At 44.1% G+C, this 20,572-nt stretch overlaps 2 protein-coding genes across 6 annotated transcripts in view; both read left to right on the forward strand.

Annotated features, from left to right (window-relative positions):
• Nucleotides 1-20,572, forward strand: part of LOC123755478 (irregular chiasm C-roughest protein) — a 584,568-nt gene that overhangs the window by 373,659 nt on the left and 190,337 nt on the right. The window lies entirely within an intron of this gene.
• LOC138366758 (high mobility group nucleosome-binding domain-containing protein 5-like) lies at nucleotides 2,121-16,380 on the forward strand. The gene is made up of 2 exons (XM_069328036.1): nucleotides 2,121-2,134; nucleotides 16,008-16,380. The coding sequence occupies exons 1-2, from the start codon at nucleotides 2,121-2,123 to the stop codon at nucleotides 16,378-16,380; spliced, it is 387 nt and encodes a 128-aa protein (XP_069184137.1).

Here is a 20,572-nt window from a genome sequence, read left to right on the forward strand (position 1 = left end):
ATTCGTTCATTTTGGGTTGAATCATTGTTTTTTTTATTGGGTTTTATTTATTCGTTTATTTTATTGATTTTTTTTTATTGATTCGTTTTATTTATTTATCAGAAAAGCAACAGGAAGACCACAATTGGAAGGATAAATATATACGTGAATGGTGCACTTACGAGGTGTCTATGAACACTTACGACGTGACAGAACACACTTACGATGTGACTGTGGACACACTTACGACGTGACTGGACACACAGTTGCGACGTGACCGAGGTCAAAGGCGCAGTTTAACTGACCACCTTCTTGGCCAATTAGAGGTCATGACCCGTGAGGAAAGTGTCGAGTATGAAAGTGCAGTCTTGATGAGCATGCAGGACGGGTCCCGGGGTCGAGACCTTTCTTATGGAAATGTGCAATTAGCTTGGCTTTAATGCTGACAGAACAGGTCCACGCGCACGCATAGGCGCATGCGTGCGCGCGCACACACACACACACACACACACACACACACACACACACACACACACACACACACACACACGACACACACACACACAGAGCCACAGAGATATTAGAAAGAACTTTTTTAGTGTCAGAGTGGTTGACAAATGGAATGCATTAGGAAGCAATGTGGTGGAGGCTGACTCCATACACAGTTTCAAGTGTAGATATGATAGAGCCCAATAAGCTCAGGAACCTGTACACCAGTTGATTGACGGTTGAGAGGCGGGACCAAAGAGCCAGAGCTCAACCCCCGCAAGCACAACTAGGTGAGTACACACACACACACACACACACGCACACACACACACACACGCACACACACGCACACACACACACACACACACACACACACACACACGCACACACACACACACGCACACACACACACACACGCACACACACACACACACACACACACACACACACACACACACACACACACACACACACACACACACACACACAGTGTGGAAGTGATGTGGTGGAGGCTGACTCCATTCACAGTTTCAAATGTAGATATGATAGAGCCCAATAGGCTCAGGAACCTGTACACCAGTTGATTGACGGTTGAGAGGCGGGACCAAAGAGCCAGAGCTCAACCCCCGCAAGCACAATTAGGTGAGTACAATTAGGTGAGTACACACACGCACGCACACACGCACGCATCACAACACCTCAGCGCCTGTTTATACCCTCAGTTTCCCGCAGTTAACTTTGAATTGAAACAAGAAGAGTATCAGAAGACCCGCAAAGTTCGGTCACAGATGTGAGGTCAGTAAGGGTCTTGTACCACGCCCACCGGTCCCAGAATCCACCCTTAAGGGTTGACTTGGGTGTGGCTTCTTTTTCTCCCAAGAGTTGGAATTGGATTTAAGAGTTTTGTAAACGTGTTGGGTATCGTTAGAGGATTTTCCTCTTAAAGCACAACATTACCTGATGCGATGATATGGGATCGAACTGTTGTCTTGGATGGGTGGAACGACCAAATAATTTCTAATATTTCCTAAATCATTTAGCTTAGACCTATGTCCGTCCCATACCTCAGACTATTCCCCCTTCAAATGTGAGTGAATCTAGCCCTAAGCGTCTGGTCTCCAAACACAGACACACTGAACAAATCCTCAAGGGCCGTGTTGAGGGTTCTAACTTACATCCGAGAGGTTCCCAGACGCGCCTTAACACAGACAGACTCTTACAGTATAGATACTAGGAGGGCACCCGGCGTGGTCTGTCGACCTTCTGTCTCCCATCTGTCCATCCATCCATCTATCTGTCTGTCGATGTATCCATCCATCCATCGATCTGTCTATCCCACTATAGGATAATCCCCGCGGTAGACAGAGCAGGAGTTCGCGTGTTAGGAACAAACAGAACATAAATCGCCGGTGATACATAAAAAAAACAGATGAAATTACATAGCAAGGTTTGTGTCACGGTTACTGTGCCCCGGTCTGTGCAACGGTGTCGATGGCACAGTATGCTAAAGTCTCCGTGCCATAGTTCTCGTGCCACAGATAATGGCCTCCAAGCCAGTCACAGTCTATAAGTTAAAACAATACGTGCCACAGTCTATGTGGCTCTGTGTCACAGGTTCAGTATCAGTCTCTATGCTTTTCCTGGTGAACAAAATGGCGACAGAAATGTAAGTATAACATTTTTGACATTGAGTTGTGTTTTGCGTGTCTTAACAGCCATTCTGTGGCCGGTAGTTTATAAGATACAGTGGTAGAGTTGTTTAAGTAATCATAGTTCATGAACCTGGTTCCTTGAATACCATCTTCAGGGCTATTATGTATTCTTAAGCAACCTGTCCGCATTAACCAGCCGGTCCTTATAAAGCAACCAAGCCGCCCATCCAGTTCTCAACCCCCAAACACTTAATTCAACAATTTGATCAAACTCAGGTTATAGAATCTATACAACAAATACAAAATGTATGTTTCGTTAAATACAACATTCTTTCCTTTGCCCCCCTACAGGTGAGACGACCAGACTGTTGTGGCCCGCAAACACGCTCCCACTGACAAGGTCATCTACTTGTGAGTACAAGGATTGGGCTTTGGTTCTTGGGCCCCGCTTCTCAAAGCCTCCGCATGGTTTTACTGGCTATTCTTGAATTCCTGTGTTGTTGTGTTCATTATTTGTGTTCACTATCTTTACTTCCTGGATTTTGAAGTTCTTTATGTATTTGTGTTGTATTTGGGCATCCTAGGCTCCAGTTGAGGCATATATGGGCATCCTAGGCTCCAGTTGAGGCATATATGGGCATCCTAGGCTCCAGTTGAGGCATATATGGGCATCCTAGGCTCCAGTTGAGGCATATATGTGCATCCTAGGCTCCAGTTGAGGCATATATGGGCACCCTAGGCTCCAGTTGAGGCTCATATGGGCACCCTAGGCTCCACCATAGGCAAATATCTGTCCTACTAAATAATACTCCGCCTTTTAACGTCAAAATCCCCAACGGACACATAAAGGGGTGTTATAATTCATAGCGGCTCGCAAACATTCCCGTTTTCTATGCGTGGGTCGATAGGATAGGTTAGGTTAGGTTTAGGTATTTTAGTACACTATTATATGTCCGTTGTGGCAACTCCATAACACTGGCTGGGCTGAAGCAGACCACTAGACCCACACCAGTGGTCTGTGGTAAGGGTACTAGTAAGTCTATCACCACAACTACCACCATCATCACCACCACCATCACCACCAGCCCACCACCAGCACAACCCCCACCACCAGCACAACCCCCACCACCACCACCACCACCACCACCACCACCCTACCACCAGCCCACCACCACCACCACCATCATCACCACCATCATCACCACCATCATCACCACCACCACCACCACCACCAACCCCACCACCAACCCCACCACCACTACCATCACCCCCCCCCCCACAACCACCACCACCACCAGCCCACCTTTAGCAAATAATCCTTAACCTCGTCAGGATGCAAAAATATCCTGGAATTTGTTCTAACAAAAACAGGTCAGCTTAGCAAAAATGTGTTGATTGGAAATGATAGAGACGTGGGGACAGGGAGGAGATTGGAGGTGATTTACTAGGGGAGAAGAGTGGCCAATCTGACCCCCACGTGACCCCTGGGGGTCATATATTCGCCGCTACCTAATCCCTGACGAGAATTTTTGTCCATCAATTCTCACCTGATCCACCAGTCTGTGGCGGATTGTTCATTGTCATGTCATGTGGATCTTGTTTTGTTATTATTCAATCCATTATCTCTATTGTGGTTGCAAGACCTTCAATGTTGCAGGGGAATGGTCAGCTCTCGTGCTAGGGTTCATTCCTGGTGTGTTATACAGTCTTATAATATATATATATATATATATATATATATATATATATATATATATATATATATATATATATATATATATATATATATATATATGCGAACAAGCCTGAATGGTCCCCAGGACAATATGCAACTGAAAACTCACACCCCAGAAGTGACTCGAACCCATACTCCCAGAAGCAACGCAACTGTCTTGTACATACCAGTTGCGTTGCTTCTGGGAGTATGGGTTCGAGTCACTTCTGGGGTGTGAGTTTTCAGTTATATATATATATATATATATATATATATATATATATATATATATATATATATATATATATATATATATGCACAACTTGCCTAAACACGCAAGAGAGATTATACAACCTTAGAACACTTTCCCACCAGGAGATTCGAACCCTAGCCAGCACAGAATCTCTGGAGGTGATCTTTGGAGGTCAAATACTCCGAAATTACCATCTCTTTTAAGGGTCTGAGCTGTGGTGCAGTGGGTTAAGGGCGTACCTGTTATGCCAGTTGCTGTAAGGCTTCTGTGCTGGCTAGGATTCGAATCTCCTGGTGGGAAAGTGTTCTTAGGTTGTATATATATATATATATATATATATATATATATATATATATATATATATATATATATATATATATATATATATATATATATATATATATATATATATATATATATATATAATAAATCAGAGGTTATATATAATCCATAATACCAGGTGTGTCATGCGTAGTGCCATATACCAAGGTGTGTTATATAAACTGTCACATACTTTGTTATATATCGTCCCACATATAACGGGTGTTCTATATATAGTCTTATATTATAGCGGTATTCACCCACATTGACCAAATGGTGTTGATCTTATTGGAACGCTCGCGCGCGCGCCTGCACTCACCAGGTGCTGAAGAACTTTAATTACAGGTAATGGCGACTCCAGCCACAAATAAAACCATCACTTCTCAAAGGAACCAGCCAATTTAACACGCAAGTAACGAGCACTCAAACAGGAGGGGGGGGGGGGGGTGATCGTTGCCCTCTAATGACGCTGTTAACACCTTGTTACTGGGTTGTTACCTCGCCTTGTCCCTAAACTGCTCGTCCCTGGTTCTAATATCGCATTGAGAGTCTCTAGTGTCCCGCTTGTCCAGGTCGTGTGTGTTCGAGACACTGAATATCTTGTATGTCGTGAACATCTCTTCTAGTTCATTCCTCTCTCTCTCTCCCTTTTCTCCAAATCTCTCACCCTCTTCCCCTTCATATATATATATATATATATATATATATATATATATATCTATCGTTATATTTTTATTTCTGAGCGTGATGAAATTTTATATTAAATTCCCCATTTTATGAAGCGGTATGTATTTAATAAACTTGAAACAGGTATGTCAGCTGCCAGTTGGCTGTCATATGTATCATAGAGGTTAATTACCCCCGATGTCGTGCTGGTGCAGCTCCTGGCTGCTTCAACATTCACAATACAACCCTCCCCGCTGGATTGAAATTGATTTTAAACATATCTCTCAGTCTTCAAAAATACTTGAAGCTAAATATCATTGTCACCTTACAAGAAAATAACTGTTAGGTTACCTATATACGTAAGAGAGAGAGTGTTTCTCTCTCTGCAAGGTTGAAGGTCAGATGTTTAGGGCTAGCCTCACCCAACTTTGCAGGGTGAATGGTCTGGTGTACGGGGTGGACATAGGTTGGTGTCACCAGACTTTAAGGGAACAACATACACAAAGGGTGAACCATAAACATTATATGCTGTGTGATCTCTGTAAAGGGATCCAAGCACTTACAGTACCGAGAGCCATTATAGTCTGTATTGCGACTACAAAAAAATCCTAATTACGGTGACTGCAAGAATAACAAATTTAGAAAAGCTTTTATGGACATTTAGAAAGATGGCGTAACGACCGTGAAAATTTTGCCGCGTCTCTGCAGATTTTCATCTGTAAATCTTCATCTTGAAGACGAAGATCAAAGGCGTAAGACGTCAAGAGTGCGAGAAAAATGTCCATATCAAAATGGAATTACAGAATAGGAAGGAAGGGGGGGGTGTAGAGGTGGGGGAGTGGATGGGAGTGGAAGGATTGAAAGAGTGGGGAGGGAAAAGGTTTTTTAAGCATATCTGGTGGATATGTAGTTTTTTTTGTAAGAATATGTGGTGGCTATGTGGCTCTGGTGGGTATGTGAACCTGCGGGTCGCTCCAAGCAACAGCCTGTTGGACCAAGCTGTCTCAAGTCGAGCCTGGCCTCGGGCTTGGGGAGTAGAATAACTCCCAGAACCCCATCAAGCAGGATGCAGGAACAGACAAGTTCTGTTACCTTGGGTGAGAGTTTTCCCTTCCCATTAGGGTAAGACTTACCCTAATGTAATGACCAAACTACACATCAGTAATTGAAGAGACGACGACGTTTCGGTCCGTCGTGGACCGTTATCAAGTCGTGGGAGAGAGAAAGGGACAGGCCAATATATAAGGAAAAAGAGTAAGATGTGCAGCAAGTAAGAAAAGGTAAGAATAATTTAAGAATAGGATGAATGAGAATAAGAATAAGACGGACCGAAACGTCGTCGTTTCTCCATTTTCTGGTTGAGTGGTTTGGCCATCTCAAATTCAGCCCCGTTATTGTGACTCATCGTCTCCGACCATCAGTCAGTTACCAATCAGGTCTCCAATCACTGCTGGGTGAACAGGAGCGCACAATTAAGGATTGGCGCCCAGTCAGTTCTGGCCAGGATAGGGGGGAGAGAAGGATGGAGGAGGGGGGTGAGGGGGGTGAGGGGGAGAGGAGGGTGGGAGGAAGCTAAAGCTGAAAAGCTAAAGAAAATAAGCTGTTAACCTCAGGGGAGAAAAAATACATTTTCCGCCATTATTTCCAGCTTAATTTAGTTTTTAATGGATAAAGACTGGCGTGTTTGGCCACACTTGTCATGAACGACACGTTCTTAATTACCTGTATTACACAGCGCTCGTTCTCTGGTCCACAGTGACGAGCTGGAGACGAGGAGTCACAATAATGTGTGACTGAATACTCTTGAAACTGTGTATGGAGTCAGCCTCCACCACATCACTTCCTATGTGTGTGTGTGTGTGTGTGTGTGTGTGTGTGTGTGTGTGTGTGTGTGTGTGTGCGTGTGCGTGCGTGTGCGTGCGTGCGCGTGTGACCATCCCCAGGATGCAGCAACCACAACCTGTTTTACTCAGGTACCTATTTATTACTAGATAAAGAAAGAAGCATGAGGTGAAAGGAAACACTGCCAATTACTTTCTTCTTGCCCCCCCCCCTCACATCAACACTGCAACGCTGCAGTAAGTAATACGAGGAGGGCAGACCCACACATCACCAGCAGTTGGAGTCGACCGAGCAGCCCCCATCTCCCACTCCCTCCCATATTGGCTAACTCCGTGCGATAGACAATGAGCAGAGATGGCTTCAAACTCTCTCTCTCTCTCCCTCCACCAGACCTGATAATCCAGAGGCACAAGACGACACACAATTCCAACTTGGATTCAGTCCGACATTTGAAACTGAAATGGAAATTGGAATTAAAAAGACTGCTGATGCTGGCATGGCGCTGGGACTGAAATACGTTTCGAATGGAAACTTGTAATTGGGACGTGGGAGAATTGATAGAAGTGCATTCTGAAATTGGGCTGGAATATGATCAGGTTGGTAATTTGGAATCCTATTTTGTGTGGTCTGACCAGGTCACCAAAAGTATACAGGTAAATTATTTTAATGTAAATTGGTTATTAGGTCTACTGAGTTGTGGGTAAGTGGGCCCCCTGTTGTGCCCTGCCCAAGTGGGCCCTCTGTCTTGCCCAAAGCATTATGTTGGGCTTCATTCATTTGTCAATTTCTACTACTTGAATTATTATTTATATCAGGTTACTATATATATGTCATGTTCGGTGGGCGGAGAGCGTTAATTACCGAACCGTCGTTAGCCTCGTCCCTGGTCCTGTAATCGACAGTTTGCCTTAAAAGTATTAGAGGGGGAGGGGGCGTGGGGGGATGGGGGATTATGTCCATCCTGCCTTATTCTGTCCACCCTTCGTTCTGTCCCACCCTTTGTTCTGTCCCACCCTTTGTTCTATTCACCCTTCGTTCTGTCCACCCTTTGTTCTGTCCACCCTCTCTTGTTCTGTATGGCCATCACTGCTATATCTGCCCGCCCTTGTAACATGACCTTTACATGACCTCTCTCCCTGGCTGCTGGTCTTCCCTACACCCTGTTGTTAATACATGACCTCGACGCTGCTCCCTTCTCCTTCAGGCAGCTGAGGTCACACAGCTGCACAGTTTACCAACCTGGAGCAGCGGTGCTGTGCTCGAGTCACTGCTTGGGTCAAAGGTCAGGAGGGTCACGGAGCACTGTGCTTGCTCCAGGTCAAAGTCAGGTCGTAGGCATGTCTTTTCACATCATTTGTAATCATTAATTATTTTAAATAAAGTATTTTTTATTCTGAACACTCCATATTTAGTTGGTTTTCAAACTAACCCAAATAAACTGTGCTAAAAGTTTTGTTCAGGAACTTGTAATTATTTGCAATACTTCTTGTCAAACATAAGAGGGAAGGTTGTTATAGAAAAGAATAAAACTCCAAGCTCTGCTTCTCTACTTAATGATTATTGAAGGTTGAGAATGCTCTAAGAATGCTCTAAGAATGCTCACGATTGACCTTATGGTCTGAAAATGACAGGAAATGTTTCTCAGTATTAGTTTCAAGGAATACGAAGTAAACAAGGCTCGAAAAGCTGCCTTATATATATATATATATATATATATATATATATATATATATATATATATATATATATATATATATATATATATATATATATATATATATATATATATAATGTAATGTGTGTGCGTGTGTGTAAAGAATTCACAGGGGTCACACGCCATTCTCAGGGGTCACACGCCATTCACAGGGGTCACACGTCATTTTCAGGGGTCACACGTCCTTCACAGGGGTCACACGTCATTCACAGGGGTCACACGCCATTCACAGGGGTCACACATCATTCACAGGGGTCACACGCCATTCACAGGGGTCACACGTCATTCTCAGGGGTCACACGTCATTCTTAGGGGTCACACGTCATTCTCAGGGGTCACGTCATTCACACGGGTCACACGTCATTCACACGGGTCACACGTCATTCACAGGGGTCACACGTCATTCTCAGGGGTCACACGCCATTCTCAGGGGTCACACGTCCTTCACAGGGCCACCAACCCAAAGTCAAACGGAAAATAACAACGCTGTGTGAGTTAGATCAAGCATTATCAAATCCTTCTCTAAACAACTTAAGATAAACACAGATGAGAGAAGCTGCGACCTTCCTTAGTCGATGTAGGTCAAGAAGATGACGTCAGAGGAGACCCGGGCCCTTGTAGGTGTGAATATTTGACCTCGGCCTGACACCTGGCGCTCGTCAACACACTCAAGGGGTTAACATTGCGTGCGTTGAGTGCGTGTGAGGTGTTGTTGCGGGAATGAAGGGGGGATGATGTGAGAATATAGGGTGGTGGTGTTCTGGTTGGTTAAAGCAGGGATTGTGATTTGAAGGGCGAGGGGTTGAGTAGGGTTGATTATTGTTGGCAGGGGTTGAGTAGGGTTGAGTATGATTGGCAGGGGTTGAGTAGGGTTGGCAGGGGTTGAGTAGGGTTGAGTATGGTTGGCAGGGGTTGAGTATGGTTGGCAGGGGTTGAGTAGGGTTGAGTATGGTTGGTAGGGGTTGAGTAGGGTTGGCAGGGGTTGACTAGGGTTGGCAGGGGTTGAGTAGGGTTGGCAGGGGTTGAGTAGGGTTGGCAGGGGTTGAGTAGGGTTGCTGGGAATCCGGAAAGTGGAATATCAGTGTTGGAAAGACGAAAGGGGGGAATCAGCAGGAGAGAACGGGTATATATATGAATATATGCTATACCCCACCATATAAACCCCTTATACATCATGTGGGAAGCTATAGATGATGCTATAGGAGCTGGAGGAGGGGAGAGAGGACGAGGAGGTGGAGTAGATGCTTGTTAGGTTCTTAAGACCAGGTTAATGATTCTTCAGGGTCGTTAAAGGGAAGATAAGATTGACAGGTATGGACCCCAGAGTTAGACTATGTTGTTGTTGTTTAAGATTCGCTACTCGGAACAAGAAGCTCCAAGCAGCACGGGCTATGGTGAGCCCGTAGTGAGTCAGACCAGCTCTTCCATACTACTCGTGAGTGACGTAGGCTTCCTGGTGACCGGTTCCGGTGCTTGAGCAGCAACCGGTCCACCAGCCACACCAAGGATGTGACAGGTGAAGCAGAAGGTGGGGGGGGGGGGTCCTGCTTCACCTGTCATATCCTTGAGGTGGTCTGCTTTCTTGGAGGGAATACCATCGACGATAGTTGAAGTCTCTTGCATTTCCCGCTGTTTATTGTCTGTTCCCTCTGGATATACTTTGTCTATTGCATTTCCCACTGAGCTCCTTAATAGATCTTGGAAGGATCAAGAGGCTGAGCTTGATGTAGGAGAGAAATAAGAAGTATCTTGAGGTTATCTTGAGATGATTTCGCGGCTTTAGTGTCCCCGCGGCCCGGTCCTCGACCAGGCCTCCACTCCCAGGAAGCAGCCCGTGACAGCTGACTAACACCCAGATACCTATTTTACTGCTAGGTAACAGGGGCATAGGGTGAAAGAAACTCTGCCCATTGTTTCTCGCCAGCGCCCGGAATCGAACCCGGGACCACAGGATCTCAAGTCCAGCGTGCTGTCCGCTCGGCCGACCGGCTCCCCAATGAGAGACGACAATGGAAGAGCAGAGGTAGAAGAGACTGAGAAAGTTAGCGAGAGAAGAGGAAGAATAAGGGGACGAGGAAGGGCAGGAAGGATAGTTGGCGAAGTATGGACGTGTGGGATGCGGGGAAGGTGTTAGTACGCTGGGGAAGGTGGGGCAGGCTGAGAGGGTAGAGACGGTTGGGCATGACCTACCTCAGGATTCTCCCAGGTACACCACCCGGCTTTGCTAAAGGTGATAGAGCTTCGGCTTCACATACACATGAGGTCTCCGGTTCGAGCCTCCTAGAGTCCAGATGACTGGGCTGCTAGTGCGTGTATTCACCTACTTGTATTCACCTTGTTGTGTTTGCGGGGGTTGAGCTTTGCTCTTTCGGCCCGCCTCTCAACTGTCAATCAACTGTTTACTAACTACTATTTTTTTCACACCACACACACCCCAGGAAGCAGTCCGTGACAGCTGACTAACTCCCAGGTACCTATTTACTGCTAGGTAACAAGGGCATTCAGGGTGAAAGAAACTTTGCCCATTTGTTTCTGCCTGATGCGGGAATCGAACCCGCGCCACAGAATTACGAGTCCTGCGCGCTATCCACCAGGCTACCAGACCCGCCTGTGTGTGTGTGTGTGTGTATGCGTGTGTATATGTGCGTAAAAGTTTGATTTGAACATAACGCAGCTGTTCCATTTGGTGGCTGGCGCATCACTGCCGATGCAAGTTTAACTGACCAAAAAATAGCCTAAAAAAGGGGTACATCAGAAAAAATAAGACAACGCGGCTTTTGTCCATTTTCCAACACACGCAAAAAGTGGCACAGAATAACATGTGGTCCCAAACGGGTTTTGAGCTGGGGGAAACAAATTCTTCCTAATTGGCAGTTTGGTGTAGACGATCCGCCAACTACCAGGCCTAGGTTATTGTTCTGTGTACTTACCTGTCTTACCAGGATGGTTTGAGCTAGCTCCCAAGCCCCAGTTTTTTGTCATCAGAAATCGATTGTTTAATGCTGTCCCCCTTCCTCCTGCTACCCCTTCCCTCCTCCTATCCATCTCTCACGCCTCTTTCATCCTCTCTTCCGCCACCTCCTGGACTCATCAGCGCATATCCAAGCCATCCATCAATCTCCAGCTAATCTCTAATCTTGTCTTAGTCTCGTCTAAAATCCACTGTATAATAATAATAATAATAATAATAATAATAATAATATCTACGTGTGGAACACTTACAGGCGTCTGCCTATATTTGTGTATTTTCCTTTTTTCCTGTGAGATAATTATGAGGACAGAGAGAGTGCTTTATTTCCACTGATATGAGGACAAGGAGTTGGGACATGAGGACAATAATCAGGGGATAGGGAGACAAGGCGCTGGGATAGGACAGGGTGCTGGGATAGGACAGGGTGCTGGGATAGGACAAGGTGCTGGGATAGGACATGGTGCTGGGATAGGACAAGGTGCTGGGATAGGACAGGGTGCTGGGATAGGACAGGGTGCTGGGATAGGACAGGGTGCTGGGATAGGACAAGGTGCTGGGATAGGACAGGGTGCTGGGATAGGACAGGGTGCTGGGATAGGAGAGGGTGCAGGGATAGGACAAGGTGCTGGGATAGGACAGGGTGCTGGGATAGGACAGGGTGCTGGGATAGGACAGGGTGCAGGGATAGGACAAGGTGCTGGGATAGGACAAGGTGCTGGGATTTGAGGACAGGGGTGAACAAGGATGCCTAACCACTTCAACCATCGAACATCGTAAGTCGACCCAGAAGAAGCGAGAATGAAGCTCTTCCGATGTTTGTTGAATCGATGTGTTTGTCGGCCCTAAAGAGATAAGGAATAAACTGAGTTGCTCCTTATTTATGAAACAAAAGCAGTCCTTAATGCTGTTATGTTGGAGAGCTGCACTTAAAGTTATAGGATTAGTTAAGGAGTCTTTTATTGTTGATGAATATATCAAGTTTTTAGTGGATTTTCTTTTAGATTTGGAAGTATATAACCTTCATATATGTGGCACAGTGCCAAGCTCCATTATTTTGGTAACCATCAAGGCAACAATTTTCTGAAGATATGTTATATTTTTATTAAAGTTGTTATAGTTAATAACTCGAAGACATGTTTAAATAAATTATTTTACAGCTTGTATTTGAATTATGATTTATAATGTCTTATCCTTATGTTTAAGAGAGAATGTCTGTTTGGCCAAGTTTGGATGTCAGATGCTAAGGGCTAGCCTCACCCAACTTTGCAGTGTGAGTGCCAAACTTCACAAGGTGCAGATTTCAGGCCGGTGTTGCATATTGCAACATTGGTCTAATGAAGCCTGCGTAGACTGTCTTGAAACGTCCGTGATTTAAGTTTCTGGCCCAAACGATGTACTAATGTTTGCACGCGTCCCATATGCTGCTGATGTCATCCGGTTTCTGTGTGTCTCTGAAGATGGTGTTGGAATTTTTATCCATTTCCAATTTTTTTTCTCCCTCCGATTCCTGAAGATGCCTTCCCCCTTATGGTGTAGCTTCCGTCGATAGAGCTTCGGCCTAACACGCGTCGGGGCCGCAGTTCGAGTCTCGTTGCTCCCAAGTGAAAGGAAATGTGTAAACTTAAATTCTTTCAATTCGATAATATTTTCGTCCAAGAATGTCCCAAGGTGAGCCCAAACAACCACATGTTGTGAATAGAGGCGGAGTGGTTGTTTTGTGGTGATGATAACGGGAGGTTGTGTTGTTTGGTGTTTCATGGCTGGAGTGCTGCCACAGGGATGTGTTATTGATTTTGTGTGTGTGTGTGTGTGTGTGTGTGTGTGTGTGTGTGTGTGTGTGTGTGTGTGTGTGTGTGTGTGTGTGTGTGTGTAAGTGTGTGTGTGTGTAAGTGTGTGTGTGTGTAAGTGTGTGTGTGTAGATGTGTGTGTAAGTGTAAGTGTGTGTGTGTGTGTGTGATGAGAGTGTGTGCACTCACCCATTTGTACTCACCTATTTGTGCTTGCGGGGGTTGAGCTTTGGCTCTTTGGTCCCGCCTCTCAACTGTCAATCAACAAGTGTATGTGTGTGTGTGTGTGAGAGAGAGAGAGAGAGAGAGAGAGAGAGAGAGAGAGAGAGAGAGAGAGAGAGAGAGAGAGAGAGAGAGAGAGAGAGAGAGAGAGAGAGAGAGAGACCCAGCGTCCTGTGAGATTTCATTGACAATTTCAAACCAACTTGCAAAACTTGCAGTAAAAGACCAAACCCAATACCAAATTAACCTTGGCATTAAATTAATCAAGTGTGTATATATATTTCTTAATGTTAATCTTGCTTCGCTCGTGATCTTAAGATTGCTTCCACTGACAATTAAACTCAAGAATTGGGGAGTTAAAAGCCATTTGGAAGCAATTACGTGGCTCTATGGCCTAATGGAAAATTGTGTCTAATGAGCCGGTTAATGTGTATTGTTGTCTAATTGGATAATTCGTTTAGGCCGCCGGCTAGATGACTAGTAACTCAGGACACTGTGTGAGGTGTGTACTATATGTGTGTGTACTCTAACCCATTAACAACTGAGTGTCACAATTTGTGTGGGTTATTTTACACACACACAAACACACACTACACATAAAATTCCCCCCCACATACATCAGTTCCTTCCCCTCAACACACACACACACACACACACACACACACACACACACACACACACACACACACACACACACACACACACACACACACACACATATACACCTTAAAGGAAGGTGTATAGAGGAATTGAATGTATATTGAATTTTTAGAGGAATTGAGGGAAATAACCCATAAAAAATGGGAAACCGTACCTGGACTTAAGGATAGAATAAAATCCATGGAAGATACAGAATAAGGATTAGGGGGAGACAAGAAGGATAATGGAAGACAATAAATACCGTAGAGAATGTGACTGATAAATGTCGAACAAGACCTGTAAAAACGTTTGCTGAAGTTGCTAAAGGATCAGAGGAAAACAGATCACTAAACCAGCAATAATAGATGCTGTAAAAAGCCAGAAGGTACAGAAATGTACATGGCAGGAGAGGGAGGAATCAGTGATATTCTATAATCTACTAAGAGTCAGAAGGAGACACATGCCAAAGAAGAGGTGATCAGAAAATGATGACTAGAATTCTCGTCAAAATACAAAACACAGATTACTGTAGGTTTGGTATGTTTCAAATGTGATGGAATCGACCAGTGAAAGTGACATTTCGAACTATTTCTCCAGTGAAATATATACTTGCTAAAAGTGAAAACTGTGAGACAGAGGGACTTACTATGAGGTATTCATTAAAAATGTCATAGAAAGATAAGAGAGGAAGTGAAGAAAATAAAAAAAAACAAAGTGAACAAGTATCTGAAGAGCAGAAAACAGCACACGCAGCAAACAAGAACAAAAATGTCACGTCAGAATGTTCAGTGCAACAAAATAATGAGTTAACTCAGCCTACACAAGCTTCCAAAGAGGCAACAAGAGTGACTAAACGTTAGAGTAATGCTCCTTCCCTATCAGAACTAGTCATGGAACACCCGAAATCACTACACCATGGAAGATATCATAGTAGCCCATTAGAGACGAGTAGTATTAAAGGTATATGCACAAATGAAGATGGAATTGCAATTAAAGGGTTAGAATTGCAGGAAAGGGTGACAGAAGGATAATCACATATTATTGTAATAATAGAAACAAAACTGTCAAGTGTTATAAGAAACACAATCTCCACACGAGGATACCAAGTAATAAGTGAAGCTAGAGTGAACTGCTGTAGAGGCAGTGTAGCTCTACTGCTACAACTAAAATAGAGCTCATGAGGAGGAAAAATTATCAGGGCAAGCCGATCAGGAAACAGAAATAACAACAGTTGAGGACATGAAGATAATGGTAGTGGTGATTTACAGCCGACCACTAAACAACAGAAGGCTTAGGAAAAATTTGATAAATACAACGAGACTTGCCTAAAACTAATAGTAAAAGCAGCCACAGTGCTAAGAGAAGGGGGCGAGAGCTGGGATCCTAATGCTGGGGGATTTCAATCATAAAGAAATAGACTGTATAAATATAGACCTGCAGGGGGTCAGAAGACATGGAGAGCAAAACTGGTAGACACTGCAGACAAGCACTTCTTGCAACAGCACTTTACAGAACCAACAAGAGTAAAGGAGAGAGAACCCAGCAGCAACACTGACCTGGGGCCAGATTCACGAAGCAGTTACGCAAGTACTTACCAACCTGTACATCTTTTCTCAAACTTCGGCGGCTTTGTTTACAATTATTAAACAGTTAATGAGCTCCGAAGCACCAGGAGGCTGTTTATAACAATAACAACAGTTGAATGGCAAGTTTTCATGCTAGTAAACTGTTTAATAAATGTAACCAAATCCGTCAAAGATTGAGGAAAGATGTACACGTTCGTACACAACTCCGCTCCGAGGAGGACCTCCGCCCCGAGGAGGACCTCCGCTCCAAGAAGGACCTCCATTCTGAGGAGGACCTCCGCCCCGAGGAGGACCTCCGCTCCAAGGAGGACCTCCACTCTGAGGAGGACCTCCGCCCTGAGGAGGACCTCCACTCCGAGGAGGACCTCCACTCCGAGGAGGACCTCCACTCTGAGGAGGACCTCCGCTCCAAGGAGGACCTCCGTCCCGAGGAGGACCTCCGCTCTGAGGAGGACCTCCGCTCCGAGGAGGACCTCCGCTCCGAGGAGGACCTCCGCCTCGACAAGACACAAACACAATCACACACAAGAACTTTGGTCCCGTAAGAAACAGGGGTCGAGGGGCTCTCTTTGCCACTGAAGAATTATGGCACAAATTAGTTAGATAAACTGAGTTGATATATCCTCACACTTTTGGCCAAGTTGTGCAACCAGAGAGTTGAGGTTCTAAATTTTTATTACGCTAAGTTTAGGTAATGTGAAAAGTTATTTACTTTCTTATTTGGCGAGTTTTTGAAGTTATTCCTCGTGTGTGTGTGTATGTATTTACTATTTGTGCCTGCAGGATTGAGCTCTTAGCTCTTGGGCTCCGCCTTTTTAACCGTCGGTTGTCTTATGAATGAGACGTTGAGAACAGAACATCCTCAATTTTTTGTTTAAATGTGAATATGACACGAAAACTCCAGTGACAAGAGTCACTGCATTGAGCCCCAATGATGGTCGAAAGGCGGGGCTTAAGAACAGAAGCTCGACCCAGGAAGAACAGCCGCCGCCGCCGCCAAGCGGGAGAATATTGGCCACTGGAAGGTAGTAATGTGTCCCAGCAGAAGGTCAAGGTCCACCTACAAGCATCTATTTGCTGCCACATTTCGTCTTCATTCCAGAGTCGCGTGTGAAAATAAATTTCAGGTGAGCACAGAGGACTCACAGATCTTGGACGACACACACAAGAACAACAGTCCAGGGAGTGACGCTGGAGCCTCGCGATGCACCACAAGTAGCCTCTTTGGAGACCTGAATCACGCAGCTTGCTCCTCTCTCCCTCTCTCTTGCTCCTCTCTCCCTCTCTCTCTCTCTCTCTCTCTCTCTCTCTCTCTCTCTCTCTCTCTCTCTCTCTCTCTCTCTCTCTCTCTCTCTCTCTCTCTCTCTCTCTCTCTCTCTCCCTGTCTCTCCCTCTCTCTCTCTCTCTCTCTCTCTCTCTGTTAGAATGAGATATTTGTGCCATTGCCTATTTTTATCTCTTTTTGCCTTCCTGACGTATAATAGGTCAGCCTGGATAAATCATGCCTTTATCCAGGCTGATACAAACGGGTCATTGTGTGCTAAATGATCCTGTATGCTAGTCAACTTCAGATTTTCTCAAGTTGTAACTTTATTGTATTATAAATAGTTGGTTTAAAAATATAAAAAAAAGGTATATGGTTAACATATTTTCTTTGAAACGGTCTGAAGAATTTTTTTTTATACGAAATATAAGGATACACATAACTAGTTTTAGGATTCCATATATCATATTTTGGTCAATATTACATCATATTAACATTAAATATGATGAAACCATATAATGAAATTGTATGAAACTAAAAATAATATAATGGAAAGGAAAGAAGTAAACAAACCACCTGCAGACAGTAACCGTCCTACACGTGTATCTGCTTGTTTGCCTGTCTAATTGACTGCTTCTGTCTGTCTGTCTGTCTGTCTGTCTGTCTGTCCTCCAATCATGCATGAAAGGACTGAAAATAAAATACCGAGTTACACAAGAGCAGCCAAACAAAAAAAAAAGACTTTGTTATGAAATAAAAGTTATTCGTTATAAATCAGAAGTAGCGAGTTACTAAGGAAAAGTTGTTAGTAAACAGTGATGGTTCGTTAGCATACTGAAGAGCCTCGTTAGTAGAGAAAAGGCTCGTTAGCATGCAAACACCACATCCTCCCAACAACGCTTGGTGAGTACGATGGCACATCTCAACTACTACTACGACACATTCCCACAACCACCACGACACATTCCCACAACCACCACGACACATTCCCACAACCACCACGACACGTTCCCACAACCACCACGACACATTCCCACAACCACCACGACACGTTCCCACAACCACCACGACACATTCCCACAACCACCACGACACATTCCCACAACCACAAAACATTCACTTAACAACTACAAGTGCTTGTTAAGGTAACTGTGACTTGGGTAATCACTGTCATTATTAAGAACAGTCTCCTTGGTCAGACTGACACACTAACGACTGGCCCAAACAACGACTCATCACACTAACGACTGGCCCAAACAACGACTCATCACACTAACGACTGGCCCAAACAACGACTCATCACACTAACGACTGGCCCAAACAACGACTCATCACACTAACGACTGGCCCAAACAACGACTCATCACACTAACGACTGACCCCAAACAAGGACTCATCACACTAACGAGTCACCCAAACAACGACTCATCACTCTAACGAGTCACCCAAACAACGACTCATCACACTAACGAGTCACCCAAACAACGACTCATCACTCTAACGAGTCACCCAAACAACGACTCATCACTCTAACGAGTCGCCCAAACAACGACTCATCACACTAACGACTGGCCCAAACAAGGATTCATCACACTAACGACTCACCCAAACAAGGACTCATCACTAACGACACTTCACAAGAGCTACACATATTTCATAACCATTAATAACCCAAGTTGAGGAGAGCCATCAATCATGGCAGCTTCCGGTGGTTGAGAGTCTGAGCGGCTGTCTGCCAGCGTCTGTCCCTGCCACTCAGGACACTCTCTTCACCTGTTATGACCCTTATAACCTGACGTATTAGGGGTCAATATCTGGTCACCACTGTCAACCTTATGTCCCAATATATTTCAATATATTTGACTGTCTCTAGGAGCACCAGACGCTCAAAATGTCTCATTTTTGGGCTTTATTACCTAATGTCTTAAGGGTCATTCTTCACCATCAGTGGAGGAGGACAGAGAGGTATGGCGGTATACACAGATTTAGTCTTTCCGTCAGAGAATATTAAAGCTCATTTTGCCATATCTTGTCACAGTATTGTTTAGGGCCGAACCACGCGCCGATCTGGCCCTAATGGCCAGGGGTCCGAAGAGCCATTTCTGTACGTTACAAAACAATTCAATTGGCCTTAATGCTGTTTACTATAATATATTCAAGACGAATTTTAGATGTAAGGAAAAAGGCGAATGTCTTGGTAAAAAACACGATGTTTGCGTCCTTATGGATGTCATAATTATGGTAATGTGGGACCCCCGCTGTCGACCCTGAGGCTCTGAGACACATACTCTCACCACAGTTAATAAGTCGGTATTTGACTTATGCTTCTGGCAGTCAGTTGGGATGTGTATGTTGACCAGACCACACTAGATGCTGAAGTGGTCTGTGGTCAACATACTTCAGCCATGGTATTGTGACTCATCGCCTGCGTTCTGTGTGTTTTGTTTAACAAACACAGATATATATATATATATATATATATATATATATATATATATATATATATATATATATATATATATATATATATATATATATATATATATATATATATATATTGGATGTTTATGTGTAGTGAAGACATTCCATATTTTGCATCATGCAGTTGGTGAATCAGTCGGCCGGGTTTGATGAGTGATTGACGTGTGGTCGTGAGGTTCAAGACAGCTTCTTTGAATCTGAAGCAGTGTCGATATTGGGCAACATATTTGTGTAAATCCTTATCTTCAAAATGGACCAAATGGTCGTTGATCCGATAGTCGCTCAAATTGTCATGACCTGAAACTATTCACATGACTCGCTTCTCCTTATTTTTTCCCGCCCGAAGTCCTGTTTTTTCACTTCGTGTGTTCGAAATGCACCTCTATATATATCTGCTTTAGTCAAGTATCCAAAGTTTGCTTACTGTAGGTAATCCATGCACATGACTGTAGGGCTGCTGCCCAGTTGGGTAGTTATGGAGCAAGATTAGTAACTGTGAGATTAATAAGATTAATAAATATGATTAATAAGCAAGAAATAATAACTGTGACTGACCGCAGATATTAACTGTCCGGTATAGACTGTGATAGGCCAGTTTTTGAACTACTTGTGAAAAAAATCATTGATATGTGTATTTATATCAATAAATACATATATTAATATGTATGTTTGTGGGAAATGTGGTAATTATTTTATGCTTCAATAGGCTGTATTAATTATATGATTACTTTGATACTACACAATAGTTTGTTAGTTCTTTGTTTTCATTTAGGTTCAATTTAAACAGTTTTGTGGACATGGGGAATCTTCTTCATTTCAATTTGATTCCAAAGTTTTAATACTTGGTATTCTGGTGTTTGCTCAAGTGACCAACCAGACACCTGCACAAACAAATATGGTACTTGGGACAAACAATTAATAACCCTACACACCTGCCAGCAGGCACCCTACACACCTGCCAGCAGGCACTCTACACACCTGTCAGCAGGCAC

Source organism: Procambarus clarkii, chromosome 20 (assembly GCF_040958095.1).
Source record: "Procambarus clarkii isolate CNS0578487 chromosome 20, FALCON_Pclarkii_2.0, whole genome shotgun sequence".
Taxonomy (NCBI): domain Eukaryota; kingdom Metazoa; phylum Arthropoda; class Malacostraca; order Decapoda; family Cambaridae; genus Procambarus; species Procambarus clarkii.